The sequence below is a fragment of the Callithrix jacchus genome, chromosome 1, assembly GCF_049354715.1.
Source record: "Callithrix jacchus isolate 240 chromosome 1, calJac240_pri, whole genome shotgun sequence".
Lineage (NCBI taxonomy): Eukaryota > Metazoa > Chordata > Mammalia > Primates > Cebidae > Callithrix > Callithrix jacchus.
Window position 1 is genome coordinate 209,785,127 of NC_133502.1, and position 22,323 is coordinate 209,807,449.

The following is a 22,323-nucleotide window of genomic DNA, read 5'->3' on the forward strand; positions in this document are numbered from 1 at the left end:
TGCACTGACATAGGAGGAATGAGGAGTCACCACGGAAGACCTTGGGAGAAGAGCTTCCTAGGCAGAGGTAAGCCAAGTGCAAAGGCCCAGGGCATGAAGGAGCTTGGTGTGTGGGGAAGCAGAAAAGAGAAGTGTGTCTGCGGAGCAAGGCGTGGGGGCGTGGGCACAGGCAAGAGTGTAGATTCTTTACTATGTGCAAGACGGTGTGTGCATGTGTGTGTGTGCATGTGTGTATGTATGTGCATGTGTGTATGCATGTGCCGTGTGCACATGGATGTGTGCATGTGGGTTTGTGCATGTGTGTGGGTGTGCATATGTCTGCATGTGTGTATGTGTGTGTGCATGTGTGGACACGTGTGACTGCATGTGTGTATGCACGTGCATGTGTGCACGTGTGTGCATGTGTGTATGTAGGTGTGTATATGTGTGGATTGTGCATGTGAGTGCATGTGTGTGCACTTGGGTGTGTGCATGTGTATGCATATGGGGGTGTGTTGAGGTGTGTGCAAGCATATGCATGTGTGGGGTGTGAATGTGTATATGCAAGTGTGTATGTGGGTGTATGCATGTGTGTTAGTATGTGCATGTGCATGCATGTGTCGTGTGTGCATGTGTGTGAGTGTGTGCATGTGTGTGTCTGTATGTGTGCATGTGGGTTTGTGCATGTGTGTGAGTGTGCATGTGTCTGCATGTGTGTATGTGTGTGTGCATGTGTGGACATGTGTCACTGCATGTGTGTATGCACGTGCATGTGTGTATGTAGGTGTGTACATGTGTGGATGTGTGCATGTGAGTGCATATGTGTGCATTTGGGTGTGTGCATGTGTATGCATATGGGGGTATGCTGGGGTGTGTGCAAGCACATGCATGTGTGGGGTGTGAATGTGCATATGCAAGTGTGTATATGGGTGTATGCATGTGTGTGAGTGCATGCATCTGTGTGTCTGTATGTATGCATGTGTGTGTATGCATGTGTGTGGGTGTATGCATGCGTGTGAGTGCGTGCATGTGTGTGTCTGTATGTGTGCATGTGTGTGTATGCATGTATTGAGGGGTTGGGAAGTCTAGTCAAGGGAGGGACATGTCTTGGTCCTGTTAAAAGGCTTCCTGCAGCATCTCCGCAGACACTGATTATAGGGAGAAGATTGGGAGTCAGAAGGTTTTCCAGCATCCCAGTGAGAGGTGCAGGCTGTGGGGGTAAGTACGGAGGTGGCACTGGCAGGACTTGGTGATGAACTGGATGTCAGGAGAAAGAAGAATTCTGGTAACTCCTTGGGCTTGGGCTTAAGCTCGCTGGGTGAATGCTGGTGTCCTGTGTCACGTTGGTGAAGTCTGAAGAAAATACATGTTTGGGGGAAACTCACAAGAAGTCAGGAATGTGAATGATGATGCCCATCAGACGTCCAGCATAGATGCCCAGTAGGTAGCAGGTGTCTGAGTCTACGGCTCAGGCGAGCCCCAGGACTGGAGAGGTGAGTGGTGTGCATGTGGGGCAGGCTGAGGTCTCCTGGGAGAAGGTGGGAGACACAAGCAGGGAGGACCCCAAGTCTGGTGCCGGTGTTTACAGATCCTGGAGAAGAGGAGGAGCTACTGAGTGAGCAGAAGAGGGAAAGCTGAGGGACAGGGGTGTCACCAACAATGAGAAAGGAGGGGGCTCTGCCAGGTCATCTGCTGCCGGGTGGGGACAAGATGAGAACTGAAAAATAGTCCTTTCTCCTGGCAACCTGGAAGTCACTGGTGATGTGGCCAAGAGCAGTTTTCTTGGAGTGGTGGGCACCGGAGCCAGATTGCAGGGGGATGAAAGTGAACAGGAGGCAGGAGGCTGGGACAGAACATGTACAAAGATTTTATATCTATAAATCATAGATAATTTGTTTCTATGAAGGGATGGCAAGAATGGAGGAAAATGTGGTTCCAGAGGGTGGCGATCTCAGTCCATGTGGCTGGCTGATGGGAAGGAATCTCCAGTAGGGGAGATGGTGTGGAAAGCTGCAGAGAGAAACCCACTGAAAGAGAGGCTGAGCCCTGAGCAGGGGCAGACTGTGGCAGGCCGTGGAGTCAGGAATTGTGTCTGTTTTTGTTTGAGTCTGTATCCAGCTCCTAGAATAGCCCCTGGCACATGGTGGCTGCTCAGTAGAATAAATACTGCGTGAATGAATATGGACACCAAAGGAGGCAGCTTTTCAGAGGTGGAGTGAAGGTGAGTGTGGTCCTTCCTGCTGCTTGATGCTCACTGCCGGGTGAGGTGGGGTCGCCGGCAGAGGACTGGGAGGGGATGGGCAGGGAACTGGTGGCTGCAGGAGCAGCAGGAGAGAGGAGCTGCACTCACCGAGCCCCGGGAATACCATACATTTCTCATCCCCTGGGCAACTCCAGCTGAATCGAGGCCCATCTTTCCAGCCCTGAATTGCAGCCCCACCTTGCTCATTTACCAGCTTCTGTTTGTGTATGGCGTCTCCTCACGCCGTTCCTACTCTTGGTGTATCTTCTACTCTTTCGATTACAGTGGCTTTATCGCTCTCCTAGTATCTTTTCTTTTCTTTCTTTCTTTTTTTTTTTAGACAGAGTCTTACTTTGTTGCCCAGGCTGGAGTGCAGTGGCGCAATATTGGCTCACTGCCACCTCCACTTCCCAGGTTCAAGCAATTCTCCTGCCTCAGCCTCCCAAGTAGATGGGACTACAGGTGCATGCCAGGACGCCTGGCTAATTTTTGTGTATTTAGTAGAGACAGGGTTTTATCATGGTGGCCAGGCTGGTCTCAAACTCCTGACATCAGGTTATCCCCCAACCTCCCAAAGTGCTGAGATTACAGGTGTGAGCCACCGCGCCCCATCAGCTTTTCTAGTTTCTGATTATTCTAAGTACCCCCTCATTTCCTCCGATCACAACTACTCTATCACTTGGCCTTAATTAACCCATTTACTACTTTTTAAAAAGGAAAGAAAGCTAAGAGCAATCATGGCGATCCTGTTTGCATTTGTATGGTATTTCTATCAATGTATTTGGTACATTTTATGTCCGTTAGTAAAACTTCCCTTCTTTAAAATACAGGCTTTGTTACTTTCTTATTTTCTTTCAAAAATTTTTATATTGGAGTATAATTTAGAGTTAACTGCAAAAGCTGAGGTTTGCAGCTGATGTAACCACCAGCCAGATGGGGTGAAGGCTCTCTCCAGAATCCTGGTTGGCTACTGCCTGTCCCCAACTTGTTCCCCCTCCATGGGAAATTGGTGTTCTGACTTCTTTTTTTTTTTTTTTTGAGATGGAGTTTCGCTGTTGTGTTACCCAGGCTGGAGTGCAATGGCGTGATCTCGGCTCACTGCAACCTCCGCCTTCTGGGTTCAAGCAATTCTCCTGCCTCAGCCTCCCGAGTAGCTGGGACTACACCACCATGCCCAGCTAATTTTTGTATTTTTTTAGTAGAGATGGGGTTTCACCTTGTTGACCAGGATGGTCTCGATCTCTTGACCTCGTGATCCACCCACCTCGGCCTCCCAAAGTGCTCCCATGAGCCACCACGCCCGGCCTGTGTTCTGACTTCTATTATCATAGATTGATTTTGCCTGTTTTTGAACTTCATATAAAGTTCATATAAATTATACAGTAGGAATTATTTTATGTGTCACTTCTTTTGTTCAATATTTCATTTGTTGGGTTCACTCATATTTTATATGCCAGGAGTTCACTCATTTTTATGGCTGTGTAGAATTCCACTGATGGAGAGAGTACAATATATTGACCATGTGTAACATATTCACAATATGTTTTAATATACATTTTAAAATATATTAAAATTACATCATAGATAATTTATATATTAAAATAATTTAAGATAATATAATTTTAATATATGCCATTGTTGCTGGACAGACTGAATTATTTTGAGTTTTTGGCTATCATGAATAAAGTTCTGTGAACATTCTTTTTTTAGACAGTCTCACTCTGTTGCCCAGGCTGGAGTGCAGTGGTGTGATCTGTGCTCACTGCAACCTCCACCTCCTAGGTTCAAGTGGTTCTCCTGTCTCAGCCTCTTGAGTAGCTGGAATTACAGGTGCATGCCACCATGCCTGGCTAATATTTGTATTTTTTTAGTGGAGACGAAGTTTCGCCATGTTGGCCAGGCTGGTCTCAAACTCCTGACCTCAGGTGATCCGCCTGCCTCATCCTCCCAAAGTGCTGGGATTACAGGCGGGAGCCACCGCGTAGGGCCTGTGGACGTTCTTATCCATGCCTTTTGGTGGACATAGCATCCATTTCAGTCGGATATTATAATACCTAGGAGTGGCACTGCTAGGTCACGGAGTACATGTTTGTTTCGCTTTAGTAGCTGCAACTAGACATTTTTCCGAGGCGTTTGTCCCATTTTCTGCTGCCATCAGCAATGTAAGAGAGTTCCATCCTGGACAATCTTTGGTGTTGTCAGTCTTTTGGATTTTGGCCATCCTGATGGGGAGAGGGTAGTGGTATCTCGCTGTGATTTTACATTTTTTTTTTCTTTTGATTAACGATGTTGACCACCTTTTCATGGGTTCACAGGCCGTTCGATATTCACTGTTGTAAGCTGCTCCTTTGAGATTTTTGCCTATTTTATAATGGACTCTTTTTCTTACTGATTTTCTGGATCTCCTTATATATTTGGGAGATGAACGCTTTGATAGTAGATGTAGTGAAGACATCTTTCCCAGTCTCTGATAGGCCCTTTTACTCCGTTCATGGGGCTTTCTGATGAAAGTCTGTGCTTTTCTTACGAATTCCTGGTTATCCTATCGTTATATTTCACACTGTGGATGAGGTTAAAAGTTGCTAATAAGGGGGCCGGGCGCGGTGGCTCACGCCTGTAATCCCAGCACTTTGGGAGGCCGAGGCGGGTGGATCACAAGGTCAAGAGATTGAGACCATCCAGGTCAACATGGTGAAACCCCGTCTCTACTAAAAATACAAAAAATTAGCTGGGCATGGTGGCACGTGCCTGTAATCCCAGCTACTTAGGAGGCTGAGGCAGGAGAATTGCCTGAACCCAGGAGGCGGAGGTTGCAGTGAGCCGAGATCGCACCATTGCACTCCAGCCTGGGTAACAAGAGCGAAACTCCGTCTCAAAAAAAAAAAAAGTTGCTAATATAACACACACACGGTTAGGACGACATCGCGGAGAAGGGAACGTGAGCGCAGCGCGGAGGATTTTGCCCTCTAGGCTGCTTCTGGCTTCGGAGGGAATCATACTGACCCTCTGGTTTTACTTCTTTTGGCGGTTTCCTCTGGGAACCACTATCTCTTGATTTACTAGCTCTCGATGGTATCTACTGCCTTCCTGCCACAAATATGAGAGTGTAGCATTTATAGCTCTCCAGAACTTCCCCTCTCCTCCCTCCCCTCCCCATGAAGCTGTATCACTGCCCTCGGGACCCCACGGGAAACTCCCCCAGCTTCCAAGCAGCTGCTCCTGTTCCATGAAACTCAACTAGAGGCAGAATCACTTGACTCAACCTTGTGAATCAGCTGCTGACACTTCGCTGCCCCCTCTTCCAGCCTTCCTCCTCATTCTGTCTCCTGAACTCTCTCACTTTTGCCTTCACATTACTAAGGCTCAGAATGTTTGTGTTAATTCTGTGAACACATCTCAGCCTCCCATGTCCTGTCTATAGATTGAATCTAAATGTTGAAAACCCAGTGTTTGGGCGTTTACATCATTGTACTTAGAGGAACGTGCATCTCACCAAGCCCAGCCATGATTCCCCTCTTTTTCTTTTCTTTTCTTTTTTTTTTTTTTTTTTTGGGGGGGTCTCACACTGTCGCCCAGGTTGGAGTGCAGTGGCACTATCTTGGCTCACTGCAACCTCCTCCGCTTATAGGGTTCAAGCTATTCTCCTGCCTCGGCCTCCCAAGTAGCTGGGACTACAGGCATGCGCCACCACGCCGAGCTAATTTTGGTATTTTTAGTAGAGACAGGGTTTCACCATGTTGGCCAGGCTGGTCTTGAACTTCTGACCTCAGGTGATCCACCTGCCTCGGCCTCCCAAAGTTCTGGGATTACAGGCCTGAGCCACCGTGCCCGGCCGGAAATAGACATCTTGCAATAGACATGCATGAAACCGCTGCAGTTTGGGGGTTATTTGTTCCCTACACAGTGCCTCTTACCTCACCAGCACCCAGCCTACCAGAGAGCCTGAGCTCTGAACATCTTGTGTAGCTGAACAGAGGGACTAGGACGTGACACCACTTTTTGCAAGTCTCCCTCACTGAGTCATTCAGTCCTCATTCATGCAATGCTCATAAGCCGAGTACCTGGCACTGATGATGCAGAGATGACACTGCCTGGATCTAACAGAAGCCACAGCTCAGTGGGGAGAACAGGGGGAAAGTCCAACAGCCATGCCCCCTCTCTCTACTCACATTCCCCCAAGGGCTTCGGAGCTGATGTTTCTAGAGAGTTGAGGGAGATGTTCCAAGCTGAGCAGGTGAAAGGGACAGTTCCAGGGTGAGGGCTGTTGGCCAGAGAGGTCAGCGGCAGGTGGGAGCAGGGATGTGTCACAGGTGGAGGAGAGACGTTGGTCTTGGGGCTGCTAGGGACTGAAGTGCCGATGTTAACTGCCAGGATCACTGTCAGCCAGTCGGGGCTGCCATGTACAGTTGCTCAGCCTGGCACTGCACAAGGAGGATGAGTAGAGGCTGGCACCTGGGGAAATATGTCTGTTTTTGTTTTTGTTTCTGTTTTTGTTTTTTTGAGATGGAATCTCACTCTGTCCCCCAGGCTGAAGTGCAGTGGTGCGATCTTGGTTCACTGCAACCTCTGCCGCCCAGGTTCCAGCAATTCTCTTGCCTCAGTCTCCTGAGTAGCTGGGATTACAGGCACCCACCACCACGCCTGGCTAATTTTTGTAGTTTTTCTAGTAGAGACAAAGTTTAGCCATGTTGTCCAGGCTGGTCTCAAACTCCTGACCTCAAGTGATCCACCCGCCTCAGCCTCCCAAAGTACTGGGATTATAGGCATGAGCCACCATGCCCAGCCTGAGAAATGTGCCTGTACAGAGCGAGGGTGCTTTTCTCTGACTGTCACAAGGTGCCAAATGAATCAGGTACCCTGATGCCAGTGAACTCAGTGTCAGCACTTGAACTCATTGCTTACTAGTGATGAGAGTTCCCAGAGGCGGGGGTGAGAAATGGGGTTGGGGGTAGGAGAAATAATGGAGGCGCTTCTGCTGCTGCACCTGAGTAGCATCTTCTCGCTTAAGCCTCTTGGCCCCGCTGTGAGCCAGAGGTTCTTCTGGTGCAGGGGAGGGAGTTCAGGTTAGGTGGCGTGCCCAGGTCTATACTGGGGAATCTCAGAGCCTCAAGCTCCGGGTCCATGTAATAGTAATTGATAGGCTCCCTATGAATAGGGTGAACCTGTGTCCCTTTTGCCCTGGATGGGGCTGTTCTAAGCCTGCCGTCCCCTGCCATGGGTGACAGGACTCCTATAACTCTCAAAAGGGTCCTGGTCCTCATGAAAAATGCCACAGTGGCCCTACTTCCAAGGCAAAGTATGAGGCTAGAAAGTTTCTTATGATCAATTGCCAGAAAGATCTTGCCAGGTGTTGGAAATAGATGCTTGGTGCCACAAAGAGAAAAGAGCACCCACGAGGATACTTTTGTGGCAAGGTGGCTGTTGAGAGTCCCCTTCCTGCCATCCAGTAGGTAAAAACTGCATTGCTGAAAGATCCTTTATCTCAGTGATAATTCTTTGAGGCACCGATCATCTAGTTCCAACACTAGGGCAAAGGCATCCCCTGGCGATGTAGTCAGGGAGGACAGAGCCTGGGAGGGAGGTGCTGGGGCTACCTGGGGAGGCATCTATCCAGGAAGCTGCACAGAAGGGGCTGAGGGTGCAGCAATCACATGGATGTCCCCAGAGGTGGGTGAGGGGCCCACATGCCCTTTGCCACTTCCTCCCGTGTGTCCTTGGCCAGGGGACATCCCCTGCCTGAGCCTCAACATCGTCATCCGGAAGTGGGGGATAATGAGAGTTGCTCACCTAGGGGGATGGGGGGAAGATTAAGCAACATTCTGCTGCCAAGGTCCCCGGGTTTGCCCCCAGCTTCTCACAGCCTCCCTCTCTCTCCCACCTCCCTCGTCCTCCCTCCTCTCCCGTCATTGTCCCTGTCCCCAGGCCTCCTCCATGTGTTCTCTTTCCATTATCTCGCCCCCTGCTCCATTCAATTCCCCTTCTCTTCCAGAATCAGGGAAACTGATGGATGGGATTTGGCCTCAAAGGAAGGCAGAGACCTGGACTGAGCAGCCAAATAAAAGCTTTTCTTCCAAGGAATGCAAACAGCCCGTTCACCACCGTCTCCAGCTGATCACAGATGCCAGCAAAGCAATGTGCTCCTGACAAGTAGATTCTTTTAAAAATTAGAATGAATTACTTTTAATTAAAAATTTATCTTACGTTTTGGTCAGGAGTGGTGACTCACGCCTGCAAACCCAGCACTTTGGGAGGCCGAGGCAGGTGGATCACATGAGGTCAGGAATTCAAGACCCCCTTCCTTCCCATTGGAATCTGGGCTGGCCCAGTTCTCATTCTTTCTGGAAGCCCCAAGTCCTTCTTCCACTTCCAGCCACCCTCCTTGCCCTCCCCAGGCCCCTGTCTCCTGACCTGTCCTCTCTCTTCCCATAGACCCCAAAGTCAGGCCCAGAGTATAGCCCTCACCTCTGCAGGCAGCAGACCAAGGCCTCTCCCCCAGGGATGCCTGCCCTCCCCACTTTCTAGTAACTCCCCAGGGCCCTCTCCTGCCCTGGCTGACCCCACCCCACTCCAGGCTTCCATTCTTCTCTATGGCAGCCATGGTGGAGATTTGGGCCCCAGCTCCCTGCAGCATGTGCAGTGTCTCCTCAGTATTCAGCGGTAATCATATATGTGGGCAGGGAAGATGCGAAGGCTCCTGTCTGCTCTCCCGAAGGAACACAGTGCCTTCCTCTGCACAGTTGAAGCAGGGGCCAGGAGATGGAGCCAGGAGATGGGCCAGGTTCCCCTGTCAAGGAGTGGATGATCCAGCCTGGGCCACCCCAGCAGCCCCCAGGACTCCCAGCCCCAGGCCGTGCTCATGACCGGGGCTAGATACCTAGCAGCCCAAGATGGACTTGGCATCACATGGGGGTGGTGAAGGCTGCTCTGGGGATGCTCCAAGCCTGGCCACCATCAGGTGCCCGGAGGGGAAGCACACCCTCCTTCCTTAAGCTCCCACGGTGTGCCCAGCCCTTGATGGAAGTCCCAATTTAATTATAAATGCAGCCTTGATGTTGGTAGCATCAATTATACCCAGCTGATCTATAAATGAATGAAATCATATTAAAAATGTTGATAAGGCTTTACTGGAGCCTGACAAGCTGGTCATTGCACTCATAGAACTTGGATTCACTCATTTGATTTTGAAAACTACGAAAGATAAGGAGAGTTGAGGTCCAAAGGTCAATACATGACCAGGCGCGGTGGCTCACACCTGTAATCCCAGCACTTTGGGAAGCCGAGGCAGGTGGATCACCTGAGGTCAGGCATTCAAGACAAGCCTGGTCAACATGGTGAAAACCCATCTCTACTAAAAATGCAAAAATTAGCCTGGTGTGGTGGCTCATGCCTGTAATCCCAGGTACTCAGGAGGCTGAGGCAGGAGAATCACTGGAACCCGGGAGGTAGAGGTTGCAATGAGCCAAGATTGCACCACTGCACTCCAGCCTGGGTGACAGTGCCAGACTGTATCTCAATTAAAAAAAAATCAATATGATTTTAAAGTTACAGAATCATAAATGTGAGCATGGGGGGTGCAAAGTCTCAATACAATTATAAAGCGATAGCAGTCGGAAGCGTGTGTGTGGATGGGTGGACGGATACTCACACGGAAGCTGTAAAGCCACAGGGAGAAATTTCTCCCCCTTTGGATTGGACGTGGGCTGTGCCCTGGCAGACAGCACAATGCAAGGCGATGGCATTCTTGCCCACTTGGGAGCCATTGAGGGAGATCATATTACCTATGAGTAGCAATTTAAAAAATCTCATTAGAGAATGCCTGCTTAAATTCTTTATTTCTGGGCCACCCGGGTGCTTCTTCGTTAGTAAGGAGGAGAATTGGGTGAAGCTCATGGTTGTGGATTGGTGCAGTTTGCGCAGACTTTTAAAAAAGCTTCAGTGGCCGGGCGTGGTGGCTCACACCTGTAATCACAGCACTTTGGAAGGCCGAGGCAGGCGGATCATGAGGTCAGGAGTTCAAGATGGGTCTGGCCAGCCAACGTAGTGAAACCCTGTCTCTACTAAAAATGCAAAAAATTAGCCAGGTGTGGTGATGTGCACCTGTAATCCCAGCTACTTGGGAGGCTGAGGCACGAGAATCACTTGAACCTGGGAGACGGTGGTTGCAGTGAGCCAAGATTGTACCATTGCACTCTAACCTGGGTGACAGTGTGAGACTCTGTCTCAAAACAAAACAAAACACTGGGGCTTTCATGCTGGTATTGAAAGAGTGGGCATTGGCAAAGACCGTGGCTGAAGAGGACAAAAAGAAGAGCACAGAAAAGCAAACTGTCAGACACCCTTCATGGCCCGTGAATTCTAACATGTGTCCCAAGGAATGTTAGGAGACCCCAGCAGTTTTACAGTTGGTGCATTGAACAGGGTACATTAGTGTGAGTTTTTCATCCAATACTGAACACCCACCTGTGCACGGCACGCTTTCCCAGGGGAGGGCAGGGCTGTGTTCCTGCTGTATGCCCGGGAGGGAGGCAGACGCATGGGCTGTCATGGGAGAAGCTGGGCTCCAACAGCTCGTGGAAAGTGAGCCACGCACAGGCACAAAAGCCCTGGGGAGGACACCAGCTTGGTGCCCCTGAGAGAGCATCACCTACTTGGCTCAACAAAGGTTTGGTGGGGTGTGTGTGTGTGTGTTTGTGCATGTGGGTCTCACACGTGTATTTATTGACATATGCAAGAGGATTGGAGGAAATACAGGAAAACACTTTTGCCATCCTGCGATTGAGAAAGCTGGCATGAGCAAGGCACACAATGCCAACACTATGGCCCCCAGGCCTCCCTGCCACGGGGATGCCACCTTTTTTGCACCGAGTGTTTCCACGGAGCTGGCATGCAGTCTTCCCTGGAGAAGCGACATACCGTAGAGGCAGGTAAGAATTTCTACACGTAGGAAGGTCACAACCATGACCTAGGCATGAGCCCAAAGGAAGAGAGTGTGATATATTTGACTGGATTGTAATTGAAATTTCTGTGCAGCGGAAGACACCATACAGTCAACACAGGAGCGGCGAGAGAACCTCTGCCCAGCACAAGTGAACAGCCGAGTGACATGGGTGACACTGTGAGCTTGGTGCCCTCTCCATCCAGAGCCAGAGGCGGAAGACAGGCCCTCTTCCCAGCCCAGACTCCTACACCCCCCACTTGAGCCATCGTGCACATGCTGGGCACCGGACTGTGTGCACAGCAGAGGGAGCTGAGAAGCATCCAGAAACGGACCCAGGAGCTCACAGAGCCAAGGCCCCAGTCTCCACCCCTGGAGGAGGGTGGTGCCGAGAGCAGGGCCTCCGGCTCTCACTGGCCCAGAGCTCACCATGCAGGGGCAGTCCAGGCCCTCTGGGGATGGCATGGCGTGTTGGAGGCCGAGGAGCAGAAACAGCTGGGGATGCTTCCCTTGGAGGACTGGGTGGGGTCAGGACTGCCAGGACCTGCCCACCGCCTTCTCTATGGGGCATCTGGCAGTGTCTGAGAGTTTCCTGTGAGAGGGTCCCTTTTTACCATGTGGGATCAGTGGTCCAGACTGGTCGGGAGGGCAAGGATACCAGGCATGTCAAGTAGGCTCTTCCAGAAGGTTCTCCCTGCATCCAGGAGGGAGTGGATGGGCTGGTCAAGTGAATGACGTGAATGTCAATTACATGCATTGACAGTCAGTGCTCGTTCTGCGCTGAGGGTCCCCTGTGAATACGTGGCTCACCAGTGTCCCACCCCATAGGGAATGTGGAGGGCAGGCCCTGGCAACCAGGGCTGGAGCAGGAGGAGGCTGACCAGGAGCATGGGGGTGGGGAGGGAGAGAGGGACCCCGCTGTGCCACCCCAGCACAAGGGACACTGGTCTCTCCGATTCCTGGGCTTCCACAAGGCGAGATGTCCTTCCTCCTTCTCTGGGTTCCTTCTCTGCCCTGAGGGGTGGTGGATACAGTGGGGGGCTTCCGCCTCAGGCCCTCAGGACCTGCATATGTGGTACACAGTGGGCCTCCCCAACAGCTGCTCATGAGCAAACAGGCCCAATCCCTCCTTGTGGCCAAGGCACAGACACACACAGACAGTGACAGGACAGAAAGGAACCTTCCGCGGAGTTCCCCAGACACACCCAGATGCCTGCTTCAGCTCTGCCCCAAGTCTGAGGATTTCAGCAATTCGTACGGGTCAGAGCGCCGGGGAAACCACGTCATCAAGCTGATCCTTTAGTTTTCATTTCTGGGTTCTGACAACAGCCCCAGCACCACCCTTTGAAGCAAGTGACTGGAAAATGACCCAAATGTAGTCACTCTGGGCAAAGAGGCCACTGCACTCATGTCTGGGCTGCAGATGCCCAAACAGTGGCTGCCCCTGCCCACCCTCGGCCAGGGAAGGTCCTGGCCTCCCTCTCTGCTGGTGGAGATCCCCCAACACCCTCTCTTCTCTCCTCTCTGGAGCCCTGCATGGGTGCGTGGCTTGTACAGTGAGGCACAGGAGACACGGAGACAGAGGGCCTCACCCTGGGAGAACAGCACTGTCCCCTGTCCAAGGGCAGGTGCAGCCACCCCCTCCACCTCCCTACTCCCCCACCCTATGTACCCCCACCAACTTGGCCCCTTTGCCTGGAGCAATCTTCTGGCTTTTGAGGTCACTTGCTTCTAGGATGAGGAGGGCGGGGCTGTTGTCAGAGCCCAGAATCAAAGCCAGAGGAGCAGGTGGATGCGGAAGCACTCCCCTCACCCTGCTCCACGGGCAGTGTTGAAGTGGGCATCTGGGTGTGTCTGGGGTATCCCAAGGAAGGGTCCCTTTTGTTGTGTCACCCTGTGGGGGGAAGGGGGGACACAGGAGCAGGGATCCCTTTCTGTCCTGAGCTCCTCAGACTCCTAGCTTCCCTGGACCTCACTTCAGAGCTTTGCCCATGACCTGGGAGCCCTGTGGGTCCTGGGGAGGGGACTGGATGCAGCCCCATGACACTAGTGGGACCTGGGTGGGGAACTGGCATCCTGTGGTCCATCCGGGATGTAGCGGGGTGGGCCCCATTGTGTGGCAGAGCCAGGACCTCATACACAGCAGCATGGTGGACTCCAGACCTGAATGGCACCTCCATTCTGGTCCCAGGGTGATGCAGGCTGAGTGGCCCAGCAATCAGGGACCGCCTCAGGGTCCCTCCGCCCTGGTCTGTCCCTCTCACCCAGTCTGGACCCCTGTGGGGCACCTGCCCTGTTCCCAATTTTCCTTACAGGGACCTGGGCAAATCCCAGGGAAGCCTGCACCTGTTAAGGAGGCCATTCTCCTGCGTCCCCCTTGGGGACCCTGTTTCTTCCTCTCCCCTCAGACCTTCCCCAGGCTCCTGTGGAAACTCCAGCAAGACCTGGGATTTTATCACATTTTCCACCTAAGAGTGATTGTTCAGCCAACGTTCCAGGGAGAGAGATGGAGGAGGGGCTGTCCTTCCCCAGGAAAGGGTGGACTCTCCTTCCATCTTCCTCACAGTTGGGCTAGGGAAGGTGCATGCTCTCAACCACCTCTGGCCTCCCCTGATGCCTTACAGACGCTGCCCTGTCCTGGCCGCAGGAGGACCAGGAAGGGGCCAGTTGTGTCTGGGACATTGCTGTCCAGAGAAAGTCGGGCCCTAGTGCACGAAAGGTTGTGGATGTGGACAGTGTGGGCAGTGGTGGTGGTGGGGGTACATAAGTCCCTGGGGAGCTCACCCAGAGGTTCCAGGTTGTGGCCCTTATGGAAGTTCCGGGGTCCAGGGGCTGGAGTGAAACTGGTCCCCCCGCTCAAGTGTGCTGGGCCAAAGTGAAACTGGTCCTCACTCAAGCTGTGCTGGGTGCAGCAGGGGGACCTGGGAGAGAACAGGGCCAGATCTGCCTCTGGGACTCAGGGGCTTACTTGGGGCACAGTGTCCCTCACATTTCTGCATGGCTCGGAGGTGGGAGGAAGGGCACAGGGTGGCCCTTCTGAGTAGGGGTGTGTCCCTGCTGGGGACTCTGTTCGCTGGGAGGGCCTGGGCAAGTCTCGGTATCTTTCAGAGCCTTTATTATCTCCTCTGGGTAATGGGGGTGAAAACACCCCTCACTCTAGTTTGCAATTATTAGATACACTGATGCATAGGAGCATGCAGAACTTCCTGGTCTCTCATCCGCAGCCAGGGAGGAAGACACAGGAACCTAACAGAGAGCCCAGGATGCAGCAGGTGCCAGGGAGCCTGGACCAGGCACGTCCTGCACTGGCTGCAGAGGGGGACAGGGCTGGCTGCCCTGGAGGCTGCTCTCTGGGAATGCTGAGTCTTATTGAGGACCTTGCCCGTCCTCCCACCTGTCCCCTGCCCTCCTGCTTTCCAGATTCCTGCAGCTCAAAGGGAGCAAAGTGTGGCTGGGTCTATATCCTATTGTCACTCCACAGTGTCCGGTGGGTGGGTCTGTTGTCAGAGGGGGGACATCAAAACCAAAGCTTGCCCGAAGGCATGGCAGAGAACTTCCTTGTTCTGATGCTGACATGGGTGGCATGCGCGGCCTGGGTTGGAGCAGGGGTGGGGCAGAGTACCAGTGACTAAGCAGCGTCCAGGTTGCTCTGACGATATTAAGCCTCCCAAGTCCTAAGAGAACATTGGTGAAGCTCTCAACACCGCAGCTTGAGCAAGTCTCAGGAGCGAGAGGACACAAATCAGGAACTGAGAAGGGACAAGGACATGGAGGCCAGCCCAGCATCCAGGCCCAGGTATGGGAGGCCTCAGCCTCCTCTTTGAGCTTTTCTGATGAGTGCTCACCTCTCACCCTCAAACCCCTGGGGCCTCTGTTTTCCTCCTGACCCTCTCTGTGGACCTGGCCTTTTTGGTCTGGGTTTCCAGTTTTGGTCCCAGCGCTGGTCTCTCCACCAATGGTACCAATTCCAGGTATCCTTCCACCTCCTGGGGCAGGTGCACAGGGAGCCTGAAAACCCCGCTAGATAATGGTGCTGTGCCCCAGCCAGTGAAGATGGTCGGAGCGGGGATTCTGCTTGCTTGACTTCACATGAGCGTCTACTATTTCTTACAAATGTACCCTGTCTCTGGACCTAAACCCTTTTCATGTTCAGTGTCATCTCATTCTCCCTAATTTTAAGAAAAGGGGGTTGGTTGTAGGACCACTTTGCTATGAGGAAGTCTTGCTTCCTTTCCTTGAGAACACAAAGCGAGGGAGGGGTAGAGCCCAGATTTGTCCCCAGGTCTACTCAAAACAGTAGTGAACAGATTCTGTTCCTTCCTTCCCTCCCTCCTTCCTTCCTTCCCTCCCTCCCTCCTTCCTTCCCTCCCTCCCTCCTTCCTTCCTTTCTTCCTTTCTTCCTTCCTTCCTTTCTCTCTTTCTCCTTCTTTCCATTCCTCCCTCCCTACCTCTTCCCTCCCTCCCTTCCCTCTTCACCCCCTCCTCCTCCTTTTCTTCCTTCCTTCCTTCCCTCCTTTCCGTCCCTCCCTCCCTCCCTCCCTCCCTCCCTCCCTCCCTCCCTCCCTCCTTCCTTCCATCCTTCCTTCCTTTGTCTCTCTCTCTCTCTGTTTCTTTTGCTGCTGTCTCCAAACAGAGATTTCTCTAATTCTGATTATGTCGGGATGCATTGAGAGGGTCTGGGAAAGGCCTTCAGGTGGGGCTGGTGTCCTGAGCTACCCCAGCTGACCTGAGAGGCACATTTGGGAGACCTCAGGGCATCTTAAGGGATGCGGAAAATCCTATGAATTACCCTAAAAGAAGTCCCTAGCAGGCTCCTCTCCCCAGTGATGCCACTCAGGAGTGTCTCTGCCCTGATGCTGGGTGTGGTAGTGTTAACCCAGCAGGCAGGAGGGAAGCCCCAGCTGGTCCACTTCCAGCAGGGGCTGAGGACAAGCAGTGCCAGCAGCGAGGGGTGCATGGTGAGGCCAGGGAAGGAGACCCCAAGGAGAGGGCCTGAGGACACTGAGCTGACCCTGGGAGACCCTGACAAGGCCTAGACAGGTTCAGGGCTGTGCTGACTTCCTGATAATCCCCCAGAAGGGGTCAGAGAGAGAGGATCAGTGGCCCCCACAAAGGGTGTGGTAGCCCCTCCTCTGACAAGTGCCTCGGTATATGGGGAGCACAGGTAGGAGTGGGGGGTGCAGGGGAGGAGTGAGCAGCTGAGTTTCCCCCGCCTTTGTCCACAGACCCCTGATGGATCCACGTATGTTCACTGGAAACTTTGCCAATAACCCTGGGGTCTTCGGACGGCACCAGACATACTTGTGCTATGAGGTGAAGCGCCAGGGTCCCGATGGCACCAGGGACTCGGTGAATGAGCAGAGGGACTTTCTATGCAATCAGGTGAGCAACCCAGCCACTCGCATCTAGGCAGCGCCCTCCCAGTCCAAGGACTTTCACAAGTAGAAGGTTCTCGGTGGTACACGTGGTGTCCCGCAGAGTGTCTGTCACCTGTGCTTTCTGCAGCACCTGCTGCTGCAGACCCCATGGTTGGGGGGGACTTCAGCTTCAGTCACCCTCCACGGCCAGGTGGGGTCGAGTCTGCCCAATCGCAAGGTGCTCCCTGAGGAGCCGCCCAGGATACCCTCCTCACAGACGCAGCTCTCCCCAGGAATGATTCAGAAAGGTGGGATTCCAGGACTCAGGGCCTCCCTGACCTCACAAGGCCAAGATTCCCCAGTATTTGCTTCTGGGCTTTAATCCTGTGGGGAGAGAGACTGAGGCAGGAGAGGCCGACCAGGGATTCTGTCCTGACCAGGATGGGGCCCACAGCAAGGCTAGAACAGGCCCACATCAGGATGCAGGGATGGCCAGCATTTGGGGAGGAGCCGGGACAGGCCAGGCTAAGGGGTCCTGAGCCTGAGCCAGGGAAGATCTCTTCCCTGGACCCTGCCCAGCATAGCCCCTGGTTAGAGAGGCCAAGTTCTGCTTGGCTCTGGTGCTGGAAACTGGGGGCTACTCTGGGCTCTGTGAGCAAATGTGGGCCTTGCTGGACTCACACACACTGCTTGAAATGTCTGGGTTTTTGTTGTTGTTGTTGTTTTGAGGTAGAGTCTCACTCTATCACCCAGGCTGGATGCAGAGGCACGATCTCAGCTCACTGCCATCTCCACCTCCTGGGTTCAAGTGATACTCCTGCCTCAGCCTCCCAAGTGGCTGGGACTATAGGTGCACACCACCATACACCGCTAATTTTTGTATTTTTAGTAGAGACAGGGTTTCACAATGTTGGCCAGGCTGCTCTTGAACTCCCAACCTTATGATCCACCTGACTTGGTCTCCCAAAGTGCTGGGATAACAGGCATGAGCCACCGTGCCCAGCCTGGAATGTCCGTTCCAGGGCTCCAGTCCCCATAACTGCCTAATCAATGGGACTCCTCCAGGAATGTCCCCCAGCCCCTTCTCAGCACAAAGCATGTCATCCACTCCACCTTGTGTCCTCTCTGAATGGAGTCCTTCCCTGTCCTTGTCCCCAACACAATCACAGTCCTTGCTGCCCCGCTGTCCCCAGCTTGACAAGTTTCTAGTCTTAGTGGAAAGTCCTTTTCTCTGAAGTTTGGAGCAAATACCATATTTCTCTAAGTCACGACAATGACAATTCTCCCATGACTCAGGGACCTTCCCACTTTGGAGTAAGTCCTGCTGGTCTTCCCCACAACTTTTGTGGAATCCCCTTTGGCCTAAGTCTATATCACATTTGGGCTCAGCACATGTTGTGGCACAGAATAGAAGCTTCTAGATTTATGGGCCGCAGATGGGATGGAGGTAGGGGAGTTGATGAGTAGAGCTGGTCCATCTCCCCTTGAAGGAACCACACTCACTCAGGGGCATCAGGCCAAGGATCCTGGGGCTCAGCTGGCCCCTCCTCCCCATTCCCATCTCTATAGCTACCCCCTGCAGGACTGGGCCTGGAGTGAGGGTGTTGAAAGCTCTGACCTTGGGTATGACATTGAAGGGGGCTTCAAATGCTCAGTAATTAGAGAAAACACATTTTAATTTAATAATTAATGCAGTATTTTTTTTTTTTTGAGACAGAGTTTCGCTCTTGTTACCCAGGCTGGAGTGCAATGGCGCGATCTTGGCTCACCGAAACCTCCGCCTCCTGGGTTCAGGCAATTCTCCTGCCTCAGCCTCCCGAGTAGCTGGGATTACAGTCACGCGCCACCATGCCCAGCTGATTTTTTGTATTTTTAGTAGAGACAGGGTTTCACCATGTTGACCAGGATGGTCTCGATCTCTTGACCTCGTGATCCACCTGCCTCGGCCTCCCAAAGTGCTGGGATTACAGGCGTGAGCCACCGCACCCGGCCCAATGCAGTATTTTTAAAAGCAAATTTAATGTACTTCTCCAAAGTGGGAAGGTACCTGGGTCATGGGATACTAAGGTGAATAAAAACGAAGATTTTAAATAGAGACAGGAGAGTGCTGTCCTGTGTATATCGGAGCTGGGGCGAATTAAAACATCATTGCTCCTGATCTGGGTTATTTATTTTATTTATTTTTTGAGATGGAGTTTTGCTCTTGTTGCCCAGGCGGGAGTGCAAGGGTGAGATCTCGGCTCACCGCAACCTCCACCTCCCAGGTTCAAGCGATTCTCCTGCCTCAGCCTCCCGAGTAGCTGGGATTACAAGCATGCGCCACCATGCCCGGCTAATTTTTGTATTTTTAGTAGAGATGGAGTTTCACTATGTAGGCCAGGCTGGTCTCAAACTCCTGACCTCAGGTGAGCCACCTGTCTAAGCCTCCCAAAGTGCTGGGATTATAGGCATGTGGGCATGAGCTACCACACCCTGGCTCGATTTGTTTGTATTTAAATAGACAATATTTTGCTTATCTTGGGACCTTTGCATAACATTTGATACTTTGAATATTGCACAGAAAATCATTCATCCTAATAACGGGTTTTGATGACCCCTCTAATTTTGTCCTGGAGGCCCCTGCCTCCCCAGCCGTACGTGGTCCAGGCCCTCCCTCCCTGTTCACAACGTATGACCTCACACTTGGTTTCCTTTTCTAGGCTAAGAATCATCTCAGTGGCTCTGAAGGCCGCCATGCAGAGAGGTGTTTCCTGGACCGGATTCCTTCTTGGCAGCTGGACCCGGCCCAGACCTACAGGGTCACCTGCTTCATCTCCTGGAGCCCCTGCTTCAGCTGTGCCCAGGAGGTGGCTGAATTCCTTCAAGAGAACCCGCACGTGAACCTGCGCATCTTCGCTGCCCGCATCTATGATTATCTCCCACGATATGAGGAGGGGCTGCAAATGCTGAAGAATGCTGGGGCCCAAGTCTCCATCATGACCTCTGAGGGTGAGAAGGGAAGGTTCCAGTGGGGTGGGTGGGGGCAGGAGAGGTTCATGAGAATAGGAGAAAGGCCTTGGGCTGTTGCTTGCAGAGGTGAGGGCTGCACTCTGTGCCTGACTTTGGGGTCTACGGGAAGAGAGAGGCCCGGCCAGGAGATGGGGGCCTGGGAAGGGTGGGGAAGGTGGCTGGAAGTGGAGGAAGGACTTGGGGTGTCCCAGATTCCAATGGGAAGGAAGTCCCTGATGAAGGAGGGAAGTCCCTGGGGGAGGCGGAGGGAAAGGAGGAACTGAAACCAGCATGTGGGAGGTCTGTCCTGAGAGTCAGGGACCTCGGTGCCTCCCCTTCCCAACAGCAGGAGTGTGACTTATCTCCTCTGTCCCTTTTCAGAGTTTAGGCACTGCTGGGACACCTTTGTGGATCACCAGGGACACCCCTTCCAGCCCTGGGAGGGCCTAGATGAGCACAGCCAAGCCCTGAGTGGGAGGCTGCAGGCCATTCTCCAGGTGAGGGCTTCCTCCCTCTGCCCAGTGCCCCATGGGCCTCCCCACCTCCCCTCTCCCCTTGGGCTTTGCCTTCCGCTCTGCTCAGAGCCTCCTCTGGGTTCCCTGCTCCCCCCAGGGCACCCAACTCTGTCTCTCCCTTGCCTCCTCACAGCCTCCCTCTCTCCCCCACCTCCTCCATCCCCCTCTCCTCTCCCGTCATTGTCCCTGTCCCCAGGCCTCCTCCTGTGCCCTCTTTCCACTCTCTCACCCCCTGCCCCATTCAACTCCCCTGCTCTTCCTGAATCAGGGAAACTGATGGATGATCCTCAGTCTCTAAGGAAGGCAGAGACCTGGGCTGAGCAGCGGAATAAAAGATCTTCTTCCAAGAAATACAAATGGTCTATTCACTGCCATCTCCAGCTGATCACAGACGCCAGCAAAGCAATGCGCTCCTGACAAGTAGATTCTTTAAAAAATCAGAGTGAATTAGTTTTAATTGAGGCGGGGCTCCATGGCCCACACCAGTTAATCCCAGCACTTCGGGAGGATCACAAGGTCAGGAGATGGAGACCATCCTGGCCAACATGGTGAAATCTCGTCAATACTAAAAACACAAAAATTAACTGGGCCTGGTGGCGCCTGCCTGTAATCCCAGCTATTCGGGAGGCTGGCACAGCAGAATTGCTGGAACCTGGGAGGCAGAGGTTGCAGGGAGCCGAGATTGCTCACTCCAGCTAGCAACAGATCTAGACTGTCTTGAAAAAAAAAATTAATTGAAAATGTCTCTGTGTTCCAAACATATAATAGTACAATTATGCTCAATATTCTTAGAATAGTTTTTAATTAATTAATTCAAGTTATCAATGAAATGATTAATTGGCTTCATATCTACAGTAATAAAACATGAAGAATCTTCCGTAACTGCTTTGGCTCAGCAATTGTATCACGAATTGCAAGTGTTTACATCAACACCAGCAAATGGGTAGCTGTCTTTCCTTTCGTAGTGGACCTGCAGTGGGGCAAGGGTCACACTACTTCCCTCTAGGGCCAGAAAACTCAGCTAAACCTCACAGGAGAGGAACCTAAATGCAGACCCCACCCTCACTCACTGCCTGTGAGCTGATTGGAAGGGACAGGCCCCACAGGAAGAGGACAGCAGCCTGTTTCCCTGTAGAAAAGGGACCCACATGTGCAGTCAGGGGCCATCGGGAGCAGCCCTGTGCCCACCCCTTCCTGATTCCACCCCTCTAGAGAGGGAGCCCAGGGGAGGCCATGGCTGAGCGCAGGACAGGGCCAGGCAGGGGAAGGAGCTCAGGGAGGGTGCAGGTGTCCAGGCTGGGGTCCGGGGAGCAGCCCGGGAGGCAGAGCCCAGCTATGGAGGGGAGGGGAGCTGAGCCCTGGGGACAGGAGGCTCCGGAGGCAGTGAGGGAGCCCAGGGTCAGGGCGGCAGGTGTCAAGGTTGTGACTTCACTTCAGGGTCTGTCCCAGGCCTTCTGTGCTGGTTCCCAACTCTGGGACATGTGACTTCTGTGCTTGATTACAGCAGGCGGCTCCCACCTCACAATTTCTGGAAAGTCCTCAGAAGCCACAAAAATGACCAAGAACCGGCCTCACAGGCAGCTGCTCCTGGGCAGAAATGACTCACTGCTTCTCTGGCCTAGACACACACACACAACACACACACAACACATGCACACACACCACATACAACACATGCACACACACCACATACAACACATGCACACACACCACACACAACACACACACATGCACAGACACCACACACAACACATGCACACACACCACACACAACACACACACAACACATGCACAGACACCACACACAACACATGCACACACACCACACACAACACACACACACATGCACAGACACCACACACAACACATGCACACACACCACACACAACACACACACAACACATGCACAGACACCACACACAACACATGCACACACACCACACACAACACACAAACACATGCACAGACACCACACACAACACATGCACACACACCACACACAACACACACACAACACATGCACAGACACCACACACAACACATGCACACACACCACACATGCACACACACCACACATGCACACACACAACACATGCACATACACCACACAACACGCACAACACATGCACACACACAACACACACAACACATACACACACAACACACATGCACACACACAACACATGCACATACACCACACACAACACACATGCACACACAACACACATGCGCACACACAACACATGCACACACAACACACATACACACATGCTCACACATACACACACAACATACACAACACACATG

At 52.6% G+C, this 22,323-nt stretch overlaps 1 protein-coding gene across 2 annotated transcripts; it reads left to right on the forward strand.

Moving 5' to 3' along the window:
• The first annotated feature begins 1,945 nt into the window (after positions 1 to 1,945).
• On the forward strand, positions 1,946 to 20,898 carry APOBEC3A (apolipoprotein B mRNA editing enzyme catalytic subunit 3A). 2 transcript variants are annotated; one of them, XM_078344548.1, is made up of 6 exons: positions 1,946 to 2,200; positions 11,252 to 14,952; positions 16,382 to 16,538; positions 19,213 to 19,501; positions 19,883 to 19,998; positions 20,285 to 20,898. In XM_078344548.1, exons 2-6 carry the CDS (start codon positions 14,924 to 14,926, stop codon positions 20,291 to 20,293), a joined length of 600 nt encoding a protein of 199 aa, XP_078200674.1. In that variant the 5' UTR covers positions 1,946 to 2,200; positions 11,252 to 14,923; the 3' UTR covers positions 20,294 to 20,898.
• Positions 20,899 to 22,323: the final 1,425 nt, after the last annotated feature.

Bases quoted from the DNA above. Each gene is read 5' to 3' on its own strand.
- APOBEC3A (XM_078344548.1), top strand. From the start codon at position 14,924: ATGGAGGCCAGCCCAGCATCCAGGCCCAG. The intron at 16,539-19,212 runs GTGAGCAACCCA...TTCCTTTTCTAG, and splicing joins GGGACTTTCTATGCAATCAG to GCTAAGAATCATCTCAGTGG. The intron at 19,502-19,882 runs GTGAGAAGGGAA...GTCCCTTTTCAG, and splicing joins CTCCATCATGACCTCTGAGG to AGTTTAGGCACTGCTGGGAC.